This window comes from Podarcis gaigeae (assembly GCF_964106915.1).
Source record: "Podarcis gaigeae genome assembly, chromosome: 2".
NCBI classification, from domain to species: Eukaryota; Metazoa; Chordata; class Lepidosauria; order Squamata; family Lacertidae; genus Podarcis; species Podarcis gaigeae.
Window position 1 is genome coordinate 110433810 of NC_139679.1, and position 20601 is coordinate 110454410.

General features: G+C 48.7%; 2 protein-coding genes and 2 long non-coding RNA genes across 4 annotated transcripts in view; 3 read left to right on the plus strand and 1 right to left on the minus strand.

The window, feature by feature from the left end:
- Positions 1-20601, plus strand: part of LOC310838113 — a 76860-nt gene that overhangs the window by 7281 nt on the left and 48978 nt on the right. The window lies entirely within an intron of this gene.
- On the plus strand, positions 368-8457 carry LOC310837718 (uncharacterized protein). Its single transcript, XM_083724735.1, has 2 exons — positions 368-500; positions 7054-8457. The coding sequence occupies exon 2, from the start codon at positions 7143-7145 to the stop codon at positions 8238-8240; it is 1098 nt and encodes a 365-aa protein (XP_083580861.1). The 5' UTR covers positions 368-500; positions 7054-7142; the 3' UTR covers positions 8241-8457.
- On the minus strand, positions 2417-20599 carry LOC310838198. Its single transcript, XR_014560790.1, has 3 exons — positions 20313-20599; positions 6424-6500; positions 2417-3640 (listed from the first exon to the last, which is right to left on the minus strand). It is a non-coding gene; the product is annotated as an uncharacterized lncRNA (long non-coding RNA).
- Positions 18005-20601, plus strand: part of LOC310837695 (uncharacterized protein) — a 46709-nt gene continuing 44112 nt past the window's right edge. The window contains exon 1 of the mRNA XM_083724686.1: positions 18005-18479. Coding sequence (XP_083580812.1) covers positions 18441-18479 — 39 coding nt within the window. The 5' untranslated portion in view covers positions 18005-18440. The remainder of the gene's footprint in view (positions 18480-20601) is intronic.

A 20601-nucleotide genomic window follows, 5' to 3' on the forward strand; every position in this document is an offset into this window, starting at 1 on the left:
GAAGTGGGTCATGAGGCCCTTGATCCCTCCTCGAAATACAATCTGAACCAAACAGGTGAGGCAGTAAAGAGTTTATTGATTACAATACGTTCTTGCAAGAGGGAAGGGGTCCAAAGTAGCTGATGCTCCCTCTACTCGAAGCCCAGGTTCCCTCCCTCGTCTCCCCATTGGCTGGTCCTGCAAGGTTTTCCTTCCCCCAATTATCAAAGGAAAGGAAAGAGGCTGGGGGGGGGGGAAACTTCTCCTTCCTCGCCAGAGTCACCTGACTTCCGGCTTCACCAGCGGAAGCTTTACAATAGGGGCTTGCAAAGGAGGGAGGGAAGGGGGCTGCTTCGTCCTAATTGTTGTTGTTTAGGCGTGTCCGACTCTTCGTGGCCCCCTGGACCAGAGCACGTCCTAATTAAGCCTCCTAATTAAACAGTGTCACTCCCTGTCTCCCAGGCGGGGGCTCCCATTCCCGCCCCCGCTGCCCAGCGTCGCTGCTGCTGCCAGGATTTCGGGTGAGTGCAAAGCCAGCGGCGGGGAAGGAGGGAAGGGGCTTGGCAAGGGGTGGGGGGTCCAGGATGAGAAGCCCCGGGACGGGGAGAAGAAGAGAAGGGAGGAAAGGGAGCTGTTTCTCTTAATGGGGCCTTGAAGGTGGAGGGGGGTGGGGTTTCCTCTGTGGAAAGAGGGGATCTTCTTCCTGCCCAGATCTGGTGCGTGCAAAGGCAGTTGCAGGGAAGGAGGCGGGAAAGGAGAGGCTTGGACATTGTTGGGCAGGTTAATAATTATAATAATAATAATAAAATACTCGCCTAGGACCCTCGTACCTACGGGACCGCCTCTCCTGGTATGCCCCACAGAGAAACCTACGGTCTGCAAATAATAACACCCTCAAGGTCCCAGGCCTCAGAGAGGTTAGGCTGGCCTCAACTAGAGCCAGGGCCTTCTCGGCTGCGGCTCCAATCTGGTGGAACGCTCTGTCACAAGAGACTAGGGCCCTGCGGGACCTGACATCCTTCCGCAGGGCCTGCAAGACAGAGTTGTTCCACCAGGCCTTTGGCCAGGGCGCAGCCTGACTCCCTCCTCTGGCAACCTGTACAGAATCTTGCTTAATCGGTTGCCATTAATTTGATTTTAACTAATTTTTATAATGAAATATTTTGAATGTGTGACTATTTGATTGTTTGATTATTTGATTATTGTTAGCCGCCCTGAGCCCGGCTTCGGCTGGGGAGGGCGGGATATAAATAAAATTTATTATTATTATTATAATACCTGCCCATCTGGCTGGGCTTCCCTAGCCACTCTGTGCGGCTTACAGCATAGATAAACCATAATAAAACATCAAACGTTAAAACCTTCCCAATACAGGGCTGCCTCCAGATGTCTTCTAAAAGTCAGATAGTTGTTTATTTATTTGAAATTGGAAAGGAGGGCGCCACCAGCGAGAAGACCCTCTGCCTGGTTCCCTGTAGCTTCGCTTCTTGCAGGGAGGGAACTGGCAGAAGACCCTCAGAAGTGAACCTCAGTGTCCCTTCCTCCCTCCCTCCCTCCCTCCCTCCCTCCCTTCCTTCCTTCTCTTTAGGCACCAGGCGAAAGCATTCCTCTTCTCCCAGTGTGGTGTAGTGGTTAAGAGCGGTAATCCGCTCCTCCACATGCAGCTGCTGGGTGACCTTGGGCCAGTCACACTTCCTTGAAGTCTCTCAGCCCCACTCACCTCACAGAGTGTTTGTTGTGGGGGAGGAAGGGAAAGGAGAATGTTAGCCGCTTTGAGACTCCTTAAAGGGAGTGAAAGGCGGGATATCAAATCCAAACTCTTCTTCTTCTTCTTCTTCTTCCCAGGCATTGGGCTCATTAAACAATCTATGGCCTTCACACCTGCATTTGTACGTGCGTAAGGGGGCAGTTGTCGTTTTTATTTCTTACTGTGCTGTGCATCTCTGATTTTCTATTGTAAGCTGCCCTGTGATCTTCGGAGGGAGGGCAGTATAGAAATGTAAAGAATAGAAGTAAAAATAGGAAGCCCTGTTGTGTTCAAGGGGGTGGTTGGGACAGAGTCTCTGATAATAATAATAATAATAATAATAATAATAATAATTCATTACTTGCACCCTGCCCATGTGACTGGATTCCTCGGCCATTCTGGAAGGCTTCCAACAAAATAAAAAACACCGAAAACATTGAATACTTCCCTGTACAGGGCTGCCTTCAGAAGTCTTCCATTTTGTAGAAATGGCCTTCAATTTTAAAGAAATGCCCTCTTTAAGTAATCGTGTGATGTAAACATGTACACTAGTGGTCAAAATTGTGGAAACCTTTTGGAAAAGTGTATTTCTGAGGTTTGATAACTCCTAACACCACTTTTTTTTTGAGTAATACCATAAAATTATATATCAATGGAAATATAATTTAATGAAAAATGTAATGCAATAACTTTTATGAAGGATTATTTATTACAACGGCAGTCATAAAGAAGAAACGTGAAACGCATACAACAAAAGAGATATACAAAAATTCTCACCGTGTCAGTTAATACTTAGCTGGGTAACCTTTGGCCTTCCATGAAGTAAAGTAAGCTTTTTAGTTCTGCAGCTTTAATAATGTGAAACTAAGATTAAATTATTTCCCTTATTAATTGGGTTTTATTGCTGGGCCGCTTCTGACTAACAAGTTTCTTTAGTCAGCTCCATAGATTTTTGATTGGGTTCAAGTCTGGGCTATGTATTTTGGGGCATTTACTTTCCCATTAATGACACAAATTCTCTCCACACCTTTTGCCGCCATACAACCCCAGATCATAGCACTGACTGGGTGTTTCACGGAAGGTGCAATGTAAATAGGATGTAAATCTCCTCCGATTCTCCTCACGTATTTCATGCCATCACTACCAAGCGAGATTTTGATCTCCTCACTCCAAATAACACTGTCCCATTGTTCTGCTGTCCAGTTAACATGGGTTTAGCCCAGTCTGATTTTGTAGTGACTGCGTCTCCTTATACCTCTTCCAAAATTTAGAAATGCCCCCTTTGGTTAAGTTTCTGCCAATTTTTCTTCTAATATCTTCATAACTGTAGCCTTGTTCACTTAATAGTACTATTTTACATCCCTTTCTAGGTGACCAGTCATCTCTTTGTGCCATTTATTTAATTTTATTATGTTTTACAAGCTCACTAAATGAAAAAAAACCTCAACCAACTCGATAGCAATCGCAAAACACATTTTTAAAAAAAATATTTTTATTGAATTTTCAAATTATAACAACAAATTTCCACAAATCTTAATTGAACAATTTCTATATCCGTATTTCTCCCCTCCCTCCTCTTTGGCTTCCCCCATATTTCCGTATTGATTTATTAAACAAATTCTATACTCTGCTGATTTTGCTTCTTATATAGTTGTCAAAACCTGCCAAAGAGTCCATATCTTTATACTGTCTCTTTCTATAGTTTATAAATGGTTCCCCCTTTTTTTTGAAATCGATGTTGTCTCTCTCATGTATTCTCTCTGTCAGCTTAGCCAGTTCCGCGTAGTCCATAAGCTTGGCTTGCACTGCTTCCTTTGTTGGCGTTTTCTGTTTTCCATACTTGTGCTAATAAAATTCTTGTTGCTGTTGTCGCATACATAAACTATGTCCAATTTCCCCCTCATGTATCATGATCTAAAATCAGAAGCAGGAAAGATTCTGGTTTTTAAACAAAGGGTTTTTTCAACATTTTTTTCAGTTCATTATATATCATTTCCCAGTATTCTTTGACCTTCTTGCATTCCCACCATACATGAAAAAAGTACCATCTTTCTCTTTACATCTCCAACATATCTTGGATCCTGTTTTATACATTTTTGCAGTTTTTCCAGTGTGATATACCATCTATATATCATTTTCAAATACAGTGGTACCTCAGGTTACATATGCTTCAGGTTACAGACTCTGCTAACCCAGAAATAGTACCTTAGGTTAAGAACTTTGCTTCAGGATGAGAACAGAAATTGTGCTCCGGCGGCGCAGCAGCAGCAGGAGGCCCCATTAGCTGAAGTGGTGCATCAGGTTAAGAACAGTTTCAGGTTAAGAATGGACCGCTGGAATGAATTAAGTACTTAACCCAAGGTACCACTGTAATTTTCTCTTAATGATATACAATCTGTAAACTTTACATTTGTTTTCATAAACTTTCCCATTCCTCCAACTGTATATTAAGCCCAACATCCGGAGCCTATTTTATTTGGGCCAATTTTACCTTCTCATCTAAAGTCTCTTCATATAGCAAAATGTTATATGCTCTCTTCAATAATTTGGTATTTCCCTCCACAATTTCCTTTTGAAAGTTTGAGATAGTATAGCTGAACCCCCTTTTATTATCTTCTTTAAATTGCTCATTAATTTGTCTGTGATGCAACCAACTTTGTAAAGTACCTTTCAAGTTTTCATAACTTTTAAATTTCAAACCTTTCTCCTCTTCTATTAACAAATCTCTATATGTTGGCCACTTTCCTTTTTTATCACCCCTCCAGCTACACAGGGTCTAATCCTGCCAGACTTTGGTGGATGTCTCAAAAAATTCCAAGTTGTTGGATATTCAAATCGCAGAGCTTGTCAAAACTGAGAGGCAACTATTTACAAATCCTGTTCTTCCAGCAAAGCAGGAATTTTAGGGTTAAAAATACATTTGCTTTCACTCAGAGGCTGTAATGTAGATTTTTGGGGGCTTTCATCTTATTCACAAAACGTCTCTGCAGGGTTCTCCCCTGAATAGCAGAAGTACGGCTTCCATTTTTAATACTTCTCACTTTGAAGTTCAAATTGAATTTAAGTCCAAATTTTTAAATTCCTCTCCAAAAGCTTCTTTTTCTTTTACCTTATAACAGAAGATCTGTCACTTCAGAGGGCGGCTTTTAGGCTTCGGATATTCAGATGTGCATTGGAGCCGACAGCCCGCCTCAACCGTCTTCCCCTCCCCCACCCGCTGCTGATGCAACTGCGGGAGCCTGTTTGCCGGGAGACCTAGGGCTCAGCTGGACCCCGTTGCAGCCCCACTCTTCTGCAGAGTTTTGTGTGGGAGGCTTTTTTTAGCCCCTAAACCTCTCCTCGGTGGCCTGAAATCCCCCTTAGGGCTTTGTCTTACTCCAGTCCGTAAGCCCGCAATCACAAAGTCAACTCTTTGTGACATTTATTTTATTTTATTACATTTTACAAGTTCACTAACTGAAAGAACAAAAAAATCCCCAACCAACTTGATTGCAATCACATAACACACTGACAAATGTCCTGCTTATTTATGTTGCAATCCTTCCTCAAAGTTGTTGTATTACATTCTACTTTAAATTACAGTGGTACTTTAAATTACAGTGGTCTGTTCTTAACCTGAAACTGTTCTTAACCTGAAGCACCACTTTAGCTAATGGGGCCTCCTGTTGCCGCCGTGCCACCAGAGCACAATTACTGTTCTCATTCTGAAGCAAAGTTTTTAACCCGAGGTACTATTTCTGGGTTAGCGGAGTCTGTAACCTGAAGCGTCTGTAACCTGAAGTACCACTATATCTTTCCGTTGATATATAATTTTATGGTATTACTCCCAAAAAGGGGGGTATTATGAGCCATCAAACCCCAGAAAAACACCTTCTCCAAGGTTTCCACAATTTTGACCACTAGTGTATGTTGTCTTCTAGGTCCAAAGACACACATGCACGCACAGATAGCATGAGCAAGCAGTGCTCCAAAGTGCTTCTCTTGAGAACTTGCCATCTAAGTTGTTTACTCACGGCAAAAGCTCCTATTTCCCAAAAGGACAGGAGGGGGAGGTCTCTCCCCCACTTTTAACCCACCTACTCCCACCGCACGGAAGGGAGAGGTCTTGTTCATTCACAATCCCTGGATCCACCGCCTCTCCCAGGGGATCCAGATGCAAGCAAGGTGCTTTCTTCTCCATTCAAGGGCAACCCATGTATTCAAAGCAGTCCTTTGCATATTAAGACTTAAGTTCAAAATAAGTACAAAAACCCGACAAAAAGACTCACGGGTTTATAGTGGCACCAGCTTTCCTAGTCAAGATTCCACAATGTCAGACTGTAGCTCACAAAAGCTTAAGCCATAATACATTTATGAGCCTTTATGGGCTGCAGAAGATGAATAAACAGAAGCATAGTTAATCTATGGTCTTCCATCCCACAAGAGACAGTGACGGCCAGCAACTTGGATATCTTGAAAAAAGGGATTAGGCTGGTGTCTGTGCTCTGCCCTCGTAGTCCTAGGCAATAATGCTTCTTAATACTATTTTCTGGAAAGCACAGGAGGGCACAGGGCTCTTGGGCTGAAATCTTGCTTGCTGGTTTCCCACAGGCTTCTGCTTGGCCACTGTGAAAACAGGATGCTGGACTAGGTGGGCCTTTACCCGACGCAGAAGGCTTTGTTTAGGTTCTAATATATTGCAATGATTTTACACTTACATGTGGCATAAGAACACTTCAGTTTTACTTCTTACTCATAGGAGAGACTGCTATTGGAGCCTGTGATCATTTCCTCACTTGAAAAAGAAAAAACAAAAAAAATCCTTCCAGTAGCACCTTAAAGACCAACTAAGTTAGTTCTTGGTATGAGCTTTCGTGTGCATGCACACTTCTTCAGATACAGCAGCAAGCAAGATTTCAGCCCAAGAGCCCTCTGCCCTCCTGTGCTTTCCAGAAACTAGTATTAAGAAGCATGCACACGAAAGCTCATACCAAGAACTAACTTAGTTGGTCTTTAAGGTGCTACTGGAAGGAATTTTTTTTGTTTTGACTATGGCAGACCAACACGGCTACCTATCTGTAATTGAAAAAGAAAAAGACAGAGATGTGTCTTATAAGCCAGTTCCACCGTAGATCTCTACTATAAAATGATGGTGCTCTCTTAAGTGTGAATGGAGTGATCATGGGTTTCTCTAGCCATTATCTCATCCGCATTCCTAAAAAATTGGAACATGGAGACAGTTGAAAATGGAGAGGGAGTGAAAATAAGAGAAGGTGCACATGGGGATTGACGTGTGTTCAGTTCATTTATTGTCTTTCCTAACAGGATTCTCTCCCTGCCCCAAACAGGTGAGGAAGATGATGGCCAGGATTCTACGGAGAGGTCTGTGAAATCAGTGGGAAGAGCAGAGAGGCCATTTAAATGCAGGGAATGTGGAATGTGCTTTAGTCACTGTGGAAAAATGAGGATACACCGACGAATTAACACGGGGGAGAAACCGTTTGAATGCATGGAGTGCGGAAAGAGCTTCACTCAAAGTGGTAAACTTAGAAGACATCAACGAACTCACACGGGGGAGAAACCATTTAAATGTATTGAATGTGGAAAGAGCTTTGGTCAAAACGGAGACCTTAGAATACATCAACGAACTCACACAGGGGAGAAACCATTTAAATGCATTGAATGTGGAAAGAGCTTCAGTCAAAGTGGAAACCTTAGAATGCATCAACAAACGCACACAGGGGAGAAACCATTTAAATGTATTGAATGTGGAAAGAGCTTCAGTCGTAGTGGAGACCTTAGAATACATCAACAAACTCACACGGGAGAGAAACGGTTTAAATGTCTCGAATGTGGAAAGAGCTGCAGTCGTAGTGGTCACCTTAGAATACACCAACGAACTCACACAGGGGAGAAACCATTTAAATGTATTGAATGTGGAAAGAGCTTCAGTCAAAGTGGGACACTTAGAATACATCAACAAATTCACATGGGGGAGAAACTATTTAAATGTATTGAATGTGGAAAGAGCTTCAGTCATAGTGGAGCCCTTAGAATACATCAACGTACTCACACGGGGGAGAAACCGTTTCAATGTATTGAATGTGGAAAGAGCTTCAGTCAAAGTGGAAAACTTAGAATACATCAACGAACTCACACGGGGCATAAACCATTTAAATGTCTTGAATGTGGAAAGAGCTTCAGTCAAAGTGGAAACCTTAGAACACACCAACTAACTCACACAGGGGAGAAACCATTTAAATGCATTGAATGTGGAAAGAGCTTCAGTCAAAGTGGAGACCTTAGAATACATCACCGAACTCACACGGGGGAGAAACTATTTAAATGTATGGAATGTGGAAAGAGCTTCAGTCGTAGTGGAGACCTTAGAATACATCAACGAACTCACACGGAGAAACCATTTAATTGTATGGAGTGTGGAAAGAGCTTTAGTCTAAGTGGAGGCCTTAGGAAACATCAGCTAACTCACACAGGGGGGGAAACCACAGATGTAAGGAATGTGGAAAGAGCTTAAGACAGAGTGGAGACCTTAATATTCCTAAGCAAATTTACACAGGTGAAAAACCATATAAATGTATGCAACGTTGCACTCAATGTTCACTATTTAATTTACGTCAAGAAACGAATAAAGGCAGAAATCAATTTTAAATACATGGAACCCATGAGATGTTTTTGATTTTGTATTTAAATTTGTATACACATATATATGTATTAAAGTAATGAAGGTCACATATACTTGATGTACAAAAGAAGTTGCAAGTTGTTGCTAGATTATCCAGGGGGAGAGTGTGAATCTGGAATGCTCAAGGCGTGTGATGAATCTGTTGAGTTTTGACTCCACCCATCACTGCCAAAATGATGCGCTGCCCTTGTCTTGTGGATCAGCATCTTTCAGGCTTCAGGGAATTGCCTTCCTTCCCCTTGGTCGTAGATAAGCAGAACAAAGGAAAAGGAGTCTTCTTACCAGTTAGAAACTTTAATGATCCCAGCAAGGGGACAAAGAACCCGTCTTCTAGGAATGGCGGTGCTCCCAATGAAGAGGTCCAGTCCCTCACATCCCTAGTCACCCAGTCACTTCTGTGTCTCGTAATCTGAGCTAGTTCCCTCTGTACTTTCTGTCCTGCCACTTTCGCTGCTCTCCTTGACCTTGGGGAGAGCGGATGTATGCTTTCCAGAGACAGTGAATCTGTTAACTCTCCCCCCTCAAGAGTTTCTTCTGCAAGCTGTTCCCCATCCAGTATTTCCCAGCTTCTGCCTTCTGAACTATGTTCCTCTGCAAATCACTTTTCCAAATCTATACAGTCCTCCTGCTCCTGGGAAGAATCCGGGGAGGGGGATTTTCCTACAAAGGCCTCAGTGCAGCTCTCCTCAGCTGGGTCCCTGGTTAGGTTTTGGTTTAGGGTAGAAAGTGTGGGACTAGGCCAGGGGGGAGAGGTAGAGAAGTAGAGGGGATGCTTTTTCCGTGCAAGGCTAGTTTGTGTTTCTCCCGAGTACGCGCCTGAAATCAGTGAGCGTGCATTTAGCAGGAGAGCGTCCCTTTGTCTCGGTGTTTAAGATGCTTCAGGAGGCCCTAGAGCGAAGCGTGTGTATCGCACATGCACTGTGAGAGCAATGGTGGAGGAATAGCAAATGACTGTCAGGGTGCTTAAAAGGAGGCTGTCGTTTCGTGAGAGGGGGTGGGGTGAGGAGAGTTTTAGTGACGCTGAACAGGAAGAGCCAAGCGCATCTACAGGATACATGTGCTTGCTACTCTTGAGTTTGAAGATGGGCAGTGGGGGTGGCACATGCTTCTGCTGAAAGTAGATCTAGGGAAGATTAAGTTAATTGCAACATTAAACACACTTGGGTCCCATTAAAGAGGCTGCTCATGAGGCCGGAGGAACATCGCCCGGCTGTGAGGTGTAAAGTCCACCACTCCCTGCAAGGTCTTTCCCATCTGGCCTAGGGGACGGGGCCCAGACTCACCCAGCTCTACTATGTTAAATATGAATTCTGTGGTCGACCTTTGGACTTTTATTTTGAAATCTTTAAGATAATATTTTTGTTTTCTGTTATGTTGCTTTGATTGTATATTCTATATTTCACATTTTTCAGGTTGTTTTATTTATGTTTTATTGATTTAATATGCTGTTGTCAGGACTGCCTCTAGGTCCCAGCTCACAGAGGACCAACGCCCAGTGGATATTATATACAAAAGTCTTTATTGAAGTTTAGTTTCCATTTCCAAGCTCTGGGCGCGCAGGCCCACGTCTTAACGCTAGACCGGCTAAGTCCCCTCTGACTCACTGCTCCACCCACACCAGTTTAAGATTCTAGCCCGGCTCCACCTCTTGCGCTGCTCTTTCCTGCGTTGGGTCCTTCTGCCCTCTGGGGTTCCCTCCTTCCTGGACTCCTCTGACGCGGAGCCTCCTGAGTCTTGCCCCTCCCTCCGGCGGGCTTTAGGACCTGGCTCCCTTCCCGGGCTCCCCGCTGTGCCGCGCTCCTGTACATTTGAACTTGGCGCGCGCGCCCAGCCGGTGACTTTCCTTCTGACCGTTTCCCCGCTTCCCGATGTGGGTGTTGCCAAACCTGACTCCTCTCCTCCCTCTGGTGGTGAGGACACTGGTCCCGACTCCTGGGACTCCCCCTCCCCACTGCGCTCTGGTGGAGACGCTGGCCCTGATCTCCAGCTGCTGTTCAGGGACTCCCCGCTGGCCCCTCCCTCTTGAGGTTTCTCCCTTGGAATCTCCCTTGCTCTGGCCACCGGCGCTCCCTTCTGTGAGTCCTCCGATTCGCTAGAGAGGCTTGTGGAATAACTCTGGCCACTGTCACTGCCTGCGCCCCCCTCGTACTCCTCCTCCTCACTCTCCATTTGCTCCCCCTCCTGTGTCTCTCCTTCTGAACCCCTGACATCCATCCCCCCCTCGAAGCCCCCCCTTCCCCCCTCCCCCTCTTCCGGTGCGGGTTCCGGGTGCTCCATTGTTGTAGGGGTGAGTCCAGGATACAGCTCGTCCCCTGAGGCTTGCAACCATCGAGATAAGTCCGGGAAGTCCCCCATGGGCTCGTCGACGACGACCTCCTCCGCTTCCATCTCCTGCGCGGTGTGCTCGAAATCTGCGCTCGACCCCAAATCACCCAAGAGCCCTCCTCCCCCTGTTGCTTGATGGGGGTCCACCTCCCAGGGCCCCTTCGGCATGTCTCTGCGCCAGCCCACTTCGGGTTGGTCCTCCCACCAATAAGATCCCCCCGTGCCAAAACCTGAAAGTGATCCCTCCGGAGAACTGCCTCCCGGAGCCGAGTCCTCAGCTGACGAGAAACCCCGGAAAGTGCTGGCCGAGAGTGTGGGTGTGAACAAACAATCCTCGAAAAAGCCCGCCGGCATAGGCTTGTGCGGGAGAAGTGTGTGGAATTCTTCCTTGAGCAACTGCTCTTCCACTGCGTAATCCGGCACCCACCTGTTGGCGCTGGCCGGGGTGTCCTCTGTGGCGAGAAGATATTCAATCCCGTCCTCCCCCCACCTTGAGTCTAAAATCTCAGTGGCTTCATTAAGTGGCTCCCCTTTCGGCGACCCCCCTTTTTTGGGCGCTTCTCTGAACGGGTCTGGCGCCTTCCCCGGTGCTTGAAACCTGTGGGGCTCTCTGTAGGGCGTGAGCACTGATCTATGAAAGACCGGGTGCATTCTGGAACCCTCCGGGAGTGTCAACCGGAAGGCCACTGGGTTGATCTGCGCCTCTACTTGGTAAGGCCCTAGCTGCTTGTGCCCTAGTTTCTTCTTGGCTAACGATCTGGCTGGAACTGCTTGTGCTGCCAACCAGACCCAGTCTCCCACCTGGATGTCCTCCCCAACCCTCCTGTGTCGATCTGCCTGCACTTTGTAAGCCTGTTTTGCCAACTCTAACTGCCTCCTGAGCTGCTCGTGGATCTCCTGCAACTCCGCTGCCACTTCCTCTGCTCCCTGTGGCTCCCCCTCCCGCACTGTGTCCAGACCCGGGAAGGTTCTGGGATGCCTCCCGTAGTTGGCGAAAAATGGGGTCACCCCCGTGGACCCGTGCTTCGTGTTGTTGTAGGCAAACTCGGCCAACGGTAGATAGTCCACCCAGGTCGATGGCTGCTGGTTCGCGTAGCATCTCAGGTACTGCTGCATGATGGCGTTGACCCTTTCCGCCTGCCCGTTAGTTTGCGGGTGTCTCGCCGACGCCAGGCTGACCTTGACGTTCAGGAATCCCATCAGCTTTTGCCAGAAGTTGGAGATGAACTGGCGCCCCCGGTCGGACAAAATAGACCGTGGTAGGCCGTGCACCTTGAACACGTGGTCTATGAACATCTTAGCGGTCTGCTCGGCCGTGGCCACCTTCGCGCACGGAATGAAGTGGGCCATCTTGGTGAACAGGTCCACTACCACGAGCACTGCCGTCTTGCCCCTTGAGCTGGGTAGATCTGTGACAAAGTCCAGGGCCACCCTCTCCCACGGTACGAACGGTGTCTGTAGCGGTTCCAACAGGCCCGCCGGCGGCTGGTGCACAGGCTTAGCCCTTTGGCAGGTGTCGCACCTATTGACATAGTCCGCGACATCCCCCCCGCATCTTAGGCCACCAAAAGTCTCTGGCTACTAAGTCCACCGTCTTCTCCTTGCCGAAGTGCCCCGCGCTGGGCGTGTCGTGCAGCTGTTGCAGGACCTTCGCGCGGAGGCTGTCTCCTGGTACGTAGAGGACTCCCTTGCGTAGGAGCAGGCCGTCGCGCACTTGGAATTCGTCGCCCCTCGCCTTGCCACTGCACACCTCCTCCATCTTGGCTCGGGCGAACGAGTCCGTTTGCAGCGCGCGGCGCACCGCGTCCAGGTCCACCGTGGCTGACGCGCATGCCCACGCCTGTGGTGTGAAAATGTGCTTGGCCGCCGCCGGTGCCTCTGCCTCCAGATACTGCGGTTTTCTGGACAGCGCGTCCGCCAAGACGTTGCTGTTTCCTGGGATGTACTCAATTCTGAAGTCGAAATCTGCAAAGAACTCCGCCCAGCGGATGTGTCGCTGGTTCAGGAACCTCGCCGTGCGCCAGTACTCCAAGTTCTTATGGTCTGTGCGGACCTGCACCGTGTGCTTGGCTCCGACGAGGAAGTGCCGCCACGCCTTGAAGGCTGCATGTATGGCCAGCAACTCCCTGTCCCAAATGGTGTAGTTCTGCTCCGCTTTGCTGAGTTTTCTGGAGTAGAAAGCGCACGGCTTCCAGTCCCCCTGGTGGTCTTGCTGCAACAGAACGGCTCCCACGGCCCTGTCTGAGGCGTCCGTCTCCACTCTCATGGGCCTGCTGGGATTTACGTGCAGTAGGTTCTCTTCGGAAGCGAAGAGCTGCTTGAGCTTCTGAAAGGACTGCTCTGCCTGCTCCGTCCAGATGAACCTCTTCTTCTTGGAACTGAGGGTGTCGGTGATGGCCGCTGTCTGCATGGCGAAACCCTTGATGAACTTGCGATAAAAGTTGGCAAAACCGACAAACCTCTGTACTTCCTTCCTATTGCGTGGGCTCTTCCAATCCAGTACTGCACGTACCTTGGCACCGTCCATAGCCAGTCCCTTGTCGGACAGTTTGTAGCCCAAGAAATCCACCTCCGTCTTGTCGAACTGGCACTTCTCCAGCTTGGCGTACAGCCTGTGCTCCCGCAGCCTCTGCAGAACTTCCCTAACATCTCTCTCGTGAGCCTCCGGCGATTCCGAGAAGATTAGGATGTCATCCAGGAAGCAGACGCACTTCTTGTAGAGGAGACCCGCCAAGACATGATGCATGAAGGCTTGAAAGCAGTGGGAACCATTTTTTAATCCAAAAGGCATAACTCTGTATTCATAAGTGCCCAGCGGCGTAAACATGGTTGTTTTCCACTCGTCGCCTTCCCGTACGCGAATGAGATTGTACGCTCCGCGCAGATCCAACTTGGTAAAGATGCGACCCTTCCTCACCGTCGCCAGCAGGTCATCGATCTTGGGCATAGGGAAGGCTGAGGGCTTGGTCTTGAGGTTCAAGAAGCGGAAATCAACGACCAGCCTCTTTTGGGGCGTGTCCCGCTTCTTTACAAAGAACACTGGACTGCCTCCTGCCGCCTTGGACTCCCGGATGAATCCCCGCTTCAGGTTGTGATCTATGAACTCCCTGAGCTCTTGCAATTCATCCTCAGACATGGAGTACAGTTTCCCCGTCGGGAGCGTCGCCCCGGGCAGGAGGTCGATCTTGCAGTCGTAGGGTCTGTGGGGTGGCAGCTTATCCGCCTCTTTCTCGCAGAAGACCTCCAAAAACTCCTTGTATCTGTTAGGCACCGCTTGCAACGTGCCCAAGTTCAGCTGTGGTCCATCCTCGTGCCCCTCATCTTCCAAGTCCGCCAGGATGCAGTGTTCTGCGCAGTAAGAGGAGCCGAAGGTCAGTTGCCGCTGGTACCAAGCTAATGCCGGGCTGTGCCTATCCAGCCAACTCATTCCCAACACTATGGGCGTGTCTGACAGGCGGGTGACGTTGAAGCTGATGACCTCACGGTGGTTTCCAATGCGCATCACCATTGGCGGCGTCTGCTGTAGCACTTGCCCTCCCAGTAGCTCCCTGCCGTCCACTGTGACGACTTTCAGAGGTACCGCCGCTGGCAGAAGGGCTATGCCATGTTGCTGGAGGAACTGCATGTCTATAAAATCTGCATTGCTCCCCGAGTCGATGGTGATGGGAATTTCCACAAGTAGCCCATTGGGGAGCTGAAGGGATGCGGTGAGCTGCACTACTGGTTTGGGTGGGAGGGGGTCGGTGGGCTGTAAGATCCCTGGGGATTGCTTCACTGACTTGTCTGGCTGGTCCCCAGAGACGCCATCTCCAGCCAGACAGTGGAGTTTTCCTGCTGCGACTCCCTCTGCTGAATTGCGTCTGTTACTGTCGCTGCGGCTGCAGTATGCTTGTGAAACCGCTGGGGACACTCTTTTGCCATATGCTGAGCACTGTCGCAGATGTAGCACTTCCTGGTTCCTCTAGGAGGCTTCATCTTGACTGCTCCCGGAGTTAGGGCTCCGACTGTGGAGTGAGCCTTAGCACCACCTATCTCCATCGGCTCCTCTCCCCCTCCCAGCGGAGGCATGGATCGAGCGCGCGCCGCCTCCTTGGGGAAGGGAGGCAGTCCTCTCGCTGGCGTGCGTCCCAAATGCCCTTCCTCCCTGCCCCAAGGGCGTCCTTCCAACCGAACCCCAATGGAGAGAGCCCGTTCCACCACTTCCTTGGTGGTTTGGGGTCTTCCCCCCCTTGCGATCTCGTCTTTCACAGCTCCGCTCAACCCCTCCCAGAACAGGTCTCTGACGGCAGGCGATTCTTTCTCCCAGGCTAGTACATTCACCAATCCGAAAAAACGTGAATGATATTGCCTCACAGTGGCTTTACCTTGTCTTAGTCCGTGAATCTCCCTCCTAGCGATATCCACATCAATCTCAGATAAAAAACACGCATCCATCACTTTAATGAAGGCAGTCGCATTTTGGAGGGCTGGATCCTTGTCTCTCCATAGATTGCGCAGCCACGATTTTGCCTCCCCCCGTAAATGCGAAATAATAAATCCCACTCTCTCTTCCTCATTTTTAAAGTCTTTGTCAAGCAGCTGCAATGCATAAATCACATCTGCTCTGAAGTTAGGATACTCCTGCAGGTCCCCATTGAAGTGAGATACCAGGCTCCCTCCTCTGTTTCCCAGCCCAATCCCTTCTGGTCTGGTGGCGGGTAGCCTCTGTGTACTTAGCACTTCTAACCTGGTTCGCAGATCCTGGCAGGCAGCAGCTGCTTCCTGTTCTTTCTTTCTGGAAGCCGCAATTTCTGCAGTCAACTGCGTCACTGCGTTTTGCAAACTCGCTATCCTCTCTTCGGTAGTCATTTCCCTGTTTTTCGTGAGCTCGCGAAGCACCAATCTTCACCCCTCGCTGCTTTCCCGCACTCCACGAGGTTGCAAAATTGGTGAAAATTGAGAGGGGACTTACTGTCAGGACTGCCGCTAGGTCCCAGCTCACAGAGGACCAACGCCCAGTGGATATTATATACAAAAGTCTTTATTGAAGTTTAGTTTCCATTTCCAAGCTCTGGGCGCGCAGGCCCACGTCTTAACGCTAGACCGGCTAAGTCCCCTCTGACTCACTGCTCCACCCACACCAGTTTAAGATTCTAGCCCGGCTCCACCTCTTGCGCTGCTCTTTCCTGCGTTGGGTCCTTCTGCCCTCTGGGGTTCCCTCCTTCCTGGACTCCTCTGACGCGGAGCCTCCTGAGTCTTGCCCCTCCCTCCGGCGGGCTTTAGGACCTGGCTCCCTTCCCGGGCTCCCCGCTGTGCCGCGCTCCTGTACATTTGAACTTGGCGCGCGCGCCCAGCCGGTGACTTTCCTTCTGACCGTTTCCCCGCTTCCCGATGTGGGTGTTGCCAAACCTGACTCCTCTCCTCCCTCTGGTGGTGAGGACACTGGTCCCGACTCCTGGGACTCCCCCTCCCCACTGCGCTCTGGTGGAGACGCTGGCCCTGATCTCCAGCTGCTGTTCAGGGACTCCCCGCTGGCCCCTCCCTCTTGAGGTTTCTCCCTTGGAATCTCCCTTGCTCTGGCCACCGGCGCTCCCTTCTGTGAGTCCTCCGATTCGCTAGAGAGGCTTGTGGAATAACTCTGGCCACTGTCACTGCCTGCGCCCCCCTCGTACTCCTCCTCCTCACTCTCCATTTGCTCCCCCTCCTGTGTCTCTCCTTCTGAACCCCTGACAGCTGTGAACCGCTTTGTGGTTTTTCTTGAAATTATAAAGTGGAATAGAAATTAAATAAATAAAGTTTCGAGCAGGGATATCCAACATGGGGTTGCTCAGATGTTGGGCAACAACTCCCATAAGCCTCAGCCTGTATGGCCAAGGTTGATGGGGGTTGTAGTTCAAAAGCTCAAGGGTGGAAAATCTCACGTTTCTTTCAGCTTTTCATTATGAATAATTATAGGTAAAACTTTTGTTGATATAGAGCTCATTTTTGGGCTTCCAGGAACAGCTAGTCACTTCTGCTTTATAAACAAACCCAAATATATTGACACACTTTACTTTAAAAGCAGATTTCAGAACAGAGATAAACAAAACCTTTTTTAAAAAATCTTTTTACTTTACAAACCATAATTTTGTCAATCCAAGATCTGCTCTTCATATGTATAAAAATACTTTGTTAACAATGAGATACCGAAATAATAATAAAAAATCTGCAATAAAACATTATCAGCATTTAAAAAGAAATGCCAGTGGGATGTTCAAGGCATTGAGTTACAAATTAAGGCAAAGATCAATTGCTAGGTAGACCAGGAGACTTAATCCTAGAATCAACCCCTGCCCCCCACAGCCTGCTTTTGCCTGTAAATGTATTTGATTCAAAGATCACATAAATCATCATGATTTTTTTCTCATTAATTCTGATGGGCGGGGGCGAGTTAACCCCATGGAGGTATATATGGGTCTGAGTGGCAGATGATCCACTGCCAGACCGCCATCTTGACAATAATCTTTCTCAAGGCCTTGTCTGCAAGAGGACGGGCAATGAATTCTGATTGACTGCTTGGAACAGAAATGTATTTGGGAGACACCGCTGAAGAGAAAAAGGGGAAAAACTCACAGCCCACTCCACAAATTATCCAGGCTGCTATGTGGAAGAAATGCATTTTCCCACCTTCCCTTGAAACAGCCTTGCCCTACAACACTATGTCACAAGCTGCCCTTGGGAATGGTCCCACATCTCAGAAGGCAGGCAGTGGGGACGAGTGCTGTGTTGCCCTGGGAGGAACACAATGGCACTGGAGGCTGCTGAGCAAAATGGCCCCCGTGGGCTCCATTGTGTTTCCACTTACCTTCTGATTGCTTGCCTTCTCCCTTGAGGGCCACATCCACACCACATTTAAATCACTCTAGTACCCCTTCAGTCAGTCATAGCGTCCCCAAAGCATTCTGGGAGCTGTAGTTTGCTGTTCCCCTCCCAGAGAGATAATACGTAGAGTGGCTTCACTATCTATTCCTTGTCACAGAGAACTTGGTAAATTATAACTCTGAGGGAAATAAGGGTTTTAAGGGTTGCCATGGTTAAAGACTTGATTGCCTCTTCTCTTCTCTTCCCCGCCCCCCGGGCAATATAGCTTCTATAGTTTCTATAGCCTACATATGGTAGAGATATTTAAAATGAGAGTCCTCATAAGGACTCTTTTTTGCTCTTCAAAATATGGCAAACACACTTAACAGCTCCAAGCAACCTTAACAAACTACAGCTCCCAGAATTCTTTGGGGGAAGCCATGGCTGTTTAAAGTGGTATACAGTGGTACCACTTGCCCCCTTGACCTGCGCCCGTCCTGGCTGATTAGAGCATGTCTAGATGAGGTGCGGGTCCCCCTGGATGAGATCATTAATCAGTCCCTTGGTACATGGACTTTCCCAGGGGAGTTGAAGGAAGAAGTGGTGCATCTATTCTTAAACAAAACACCTCTAGATCCTTTAGATCTATCCAATTACCGCCCGGTATCAAATCTTCCATACCTGTGTAAGGTAATTGAGAGAGCAGTTGCCGAACAGCTTGGTAGGTTTCTGGATGAAACATAGGCTCTGGACCCATTTCAGTCCGTCTTTCACCCTGGTTACAGGACCGAGACAGCTTTGGTTGCCCTAACAGATGATCTCCATAGACAGCTGGATTGAGGCGGGTCGGGACTGCTGATTCTCTTACATCTGTCAGCAGCCTTCGACATGATCAATCACGAACCTTTGGACCACCGCCTTGCCGACGTAGGGATTCAGAGCACAGTCCGACAGTGGCTGCTCTCCTTTATCTCAGGTCGGGGACAGAGGGTGGCGCTAGGGAGGGAGTTGTCACTGCGGTACTCCTTGGTGTGTGGAGTCCCACAGGGTGGAATCCTTTCCCTGATGCTTTTAAATATCTTTTATGTGCCCCCTTGCCCAGATTGTCCGGAGCTTTGGGCTGGATTGTCATCAATATGCTGATGACACCGAGCTTTATCTGTTGATGGACAGCCGCCCTGACTTGGCATCGAACACACTGACCAGATGCTTGGAAGCTGTGGCTGGATGGCTGCGTGGGAGCCGGTTGAAGTTAAATCCTTCGAAGACAGAGGTCTTCTGGCTGGGTCGGGACAACATAGGGTTGGGGGCCCAACTCCCATCTCTTGCGGGGGCTCAAATAGTGCCAACGCCTTCTGTCAAGAGCTTGGGTGTAACCTTTGACGCCTCCCTTTCCATAGAGGCACAGGTTGCAGCCACAGCAAAGGTGGCGTTTTTCCATCTCCACCATATTAAAGCAGTTGGTCCCTTACCTTTCTCGCCCTGATCTGGCCACGGTGATCCATGCAACGGCCACCTCCAGGCTTGATTATTGTAACTCGCTCTATGTGGGGCTGCCCTTGAAGCTGACCCAGAAACTCCAGCGGGTGCAGAATGCCGCGGCGAGGCTCCAGTGCTTTACCAACTGCACTGGCTCCCAGTGGAGTACAGGGTCAGGTTTAAGGTGCTGGTTTTAACCTTTAAAGCCCTATGCGGCCTAGGACCCACTTATCTATGGGACCGCCTCTCCTGGTATGCCCTGCGGAGGACTTTAAGTTCCGCAAATGACAACATTTTGGAGGTCCTGGTTAGATTGGTCTCAGCTAGGGCCAGGGCCTTTTCAGTACTGGCCCCAACTTGGTGGAATGCTCTGCCACAAGAGACTAGGGCCCTGCGGGACTTGACATCTTTCTGAAGGGCCTGCAAGACAGAGCTGTTCCACCTGGCCTTTGCTTTGACTCAGTCTGACCCTTATGTTTCCCTCCCCTTATGGTTTTGATCTATGGACTACTTTTAAAATGAGGCTGCTTTTTAAATGACATGTTAATCTGTATTTTAAATTGGTATTTTCTCCCCCTATTATGTTTTTACTGTAATTTTACTGGTGTTGGCCACCCTGAGCCCGGCTCTGGCCAGGGAGGGTAGGGTATAAATAAAATTTATCATTATTATTATTTTTATTATTATTATCAGACATTAAGAACTTCCTGATCCTGCTTCTTTATAAGACATCTGAAGGCAGCCCTGAATGGATAAGTTTTAATGTTTGATGCTTCATTGGTTTTAAAAAAATATTCTGTTGGGAGCTGCCCTAGTGGCTGGGGAAACCCAGTCAGATGAGAGGGTATAAATATTATACAATATTATTCTTATGCTTAATTGAATAGCAGTTCCTGGAAGCCGCTGGAGGGGAGAGATGCTCTTGGGCTCCCATCCTCCTTGCAGGCATGGCCACCATGAGGAAGGTCCTGAGATTCCTGCATTGCAGGGGGTTGGACTCGATGACTCTCAGGGTCCCCTTCCATCTCTACGATTCTATGATTCTAACAGGGTGCGGGACTAGATGGGCTTGATCAAACTACAGGGCTCTTCGTGCGGAGGGGTATGTGAGTGAGTGAAAGAGCGTACCTTCAGGAAGAGGCCCCGTCTCTTCTTTGCAAAGAGGCTGAATCAGCTGCATACCCCCACACTTGACCCACCGCTTCCCTGCCTGCTCTCTCTCCACCCCCAACCCTAATTATGGGTATTGCATTGCACCCCCCCCCCCAAAGCTTGCTGCACCCCGAGGCGCTTTGCACTCACCGGATTCCTTGCAGGACAAGGACAGTGCACGACGGCAGAGGGGGCGGGTCAGCTGTTCTAATTAAGCCGCGCCCCCTTTCCCAAATCAGTATCGAGCAGCCCCTCCCCCAGCAGCTTCCACTCTCTGCCTTTAACCTTTATGGCAGTGAGCATATATTCCCTATACTCGAAGCCCAGCTTCCCACCCTCCTCTCCCCATTGGCTGGGTACTGCAATTATCCCGCCCCCGGAAATATCCTGCCTCCCAGGAGGGGGCTCCCATTCCCCC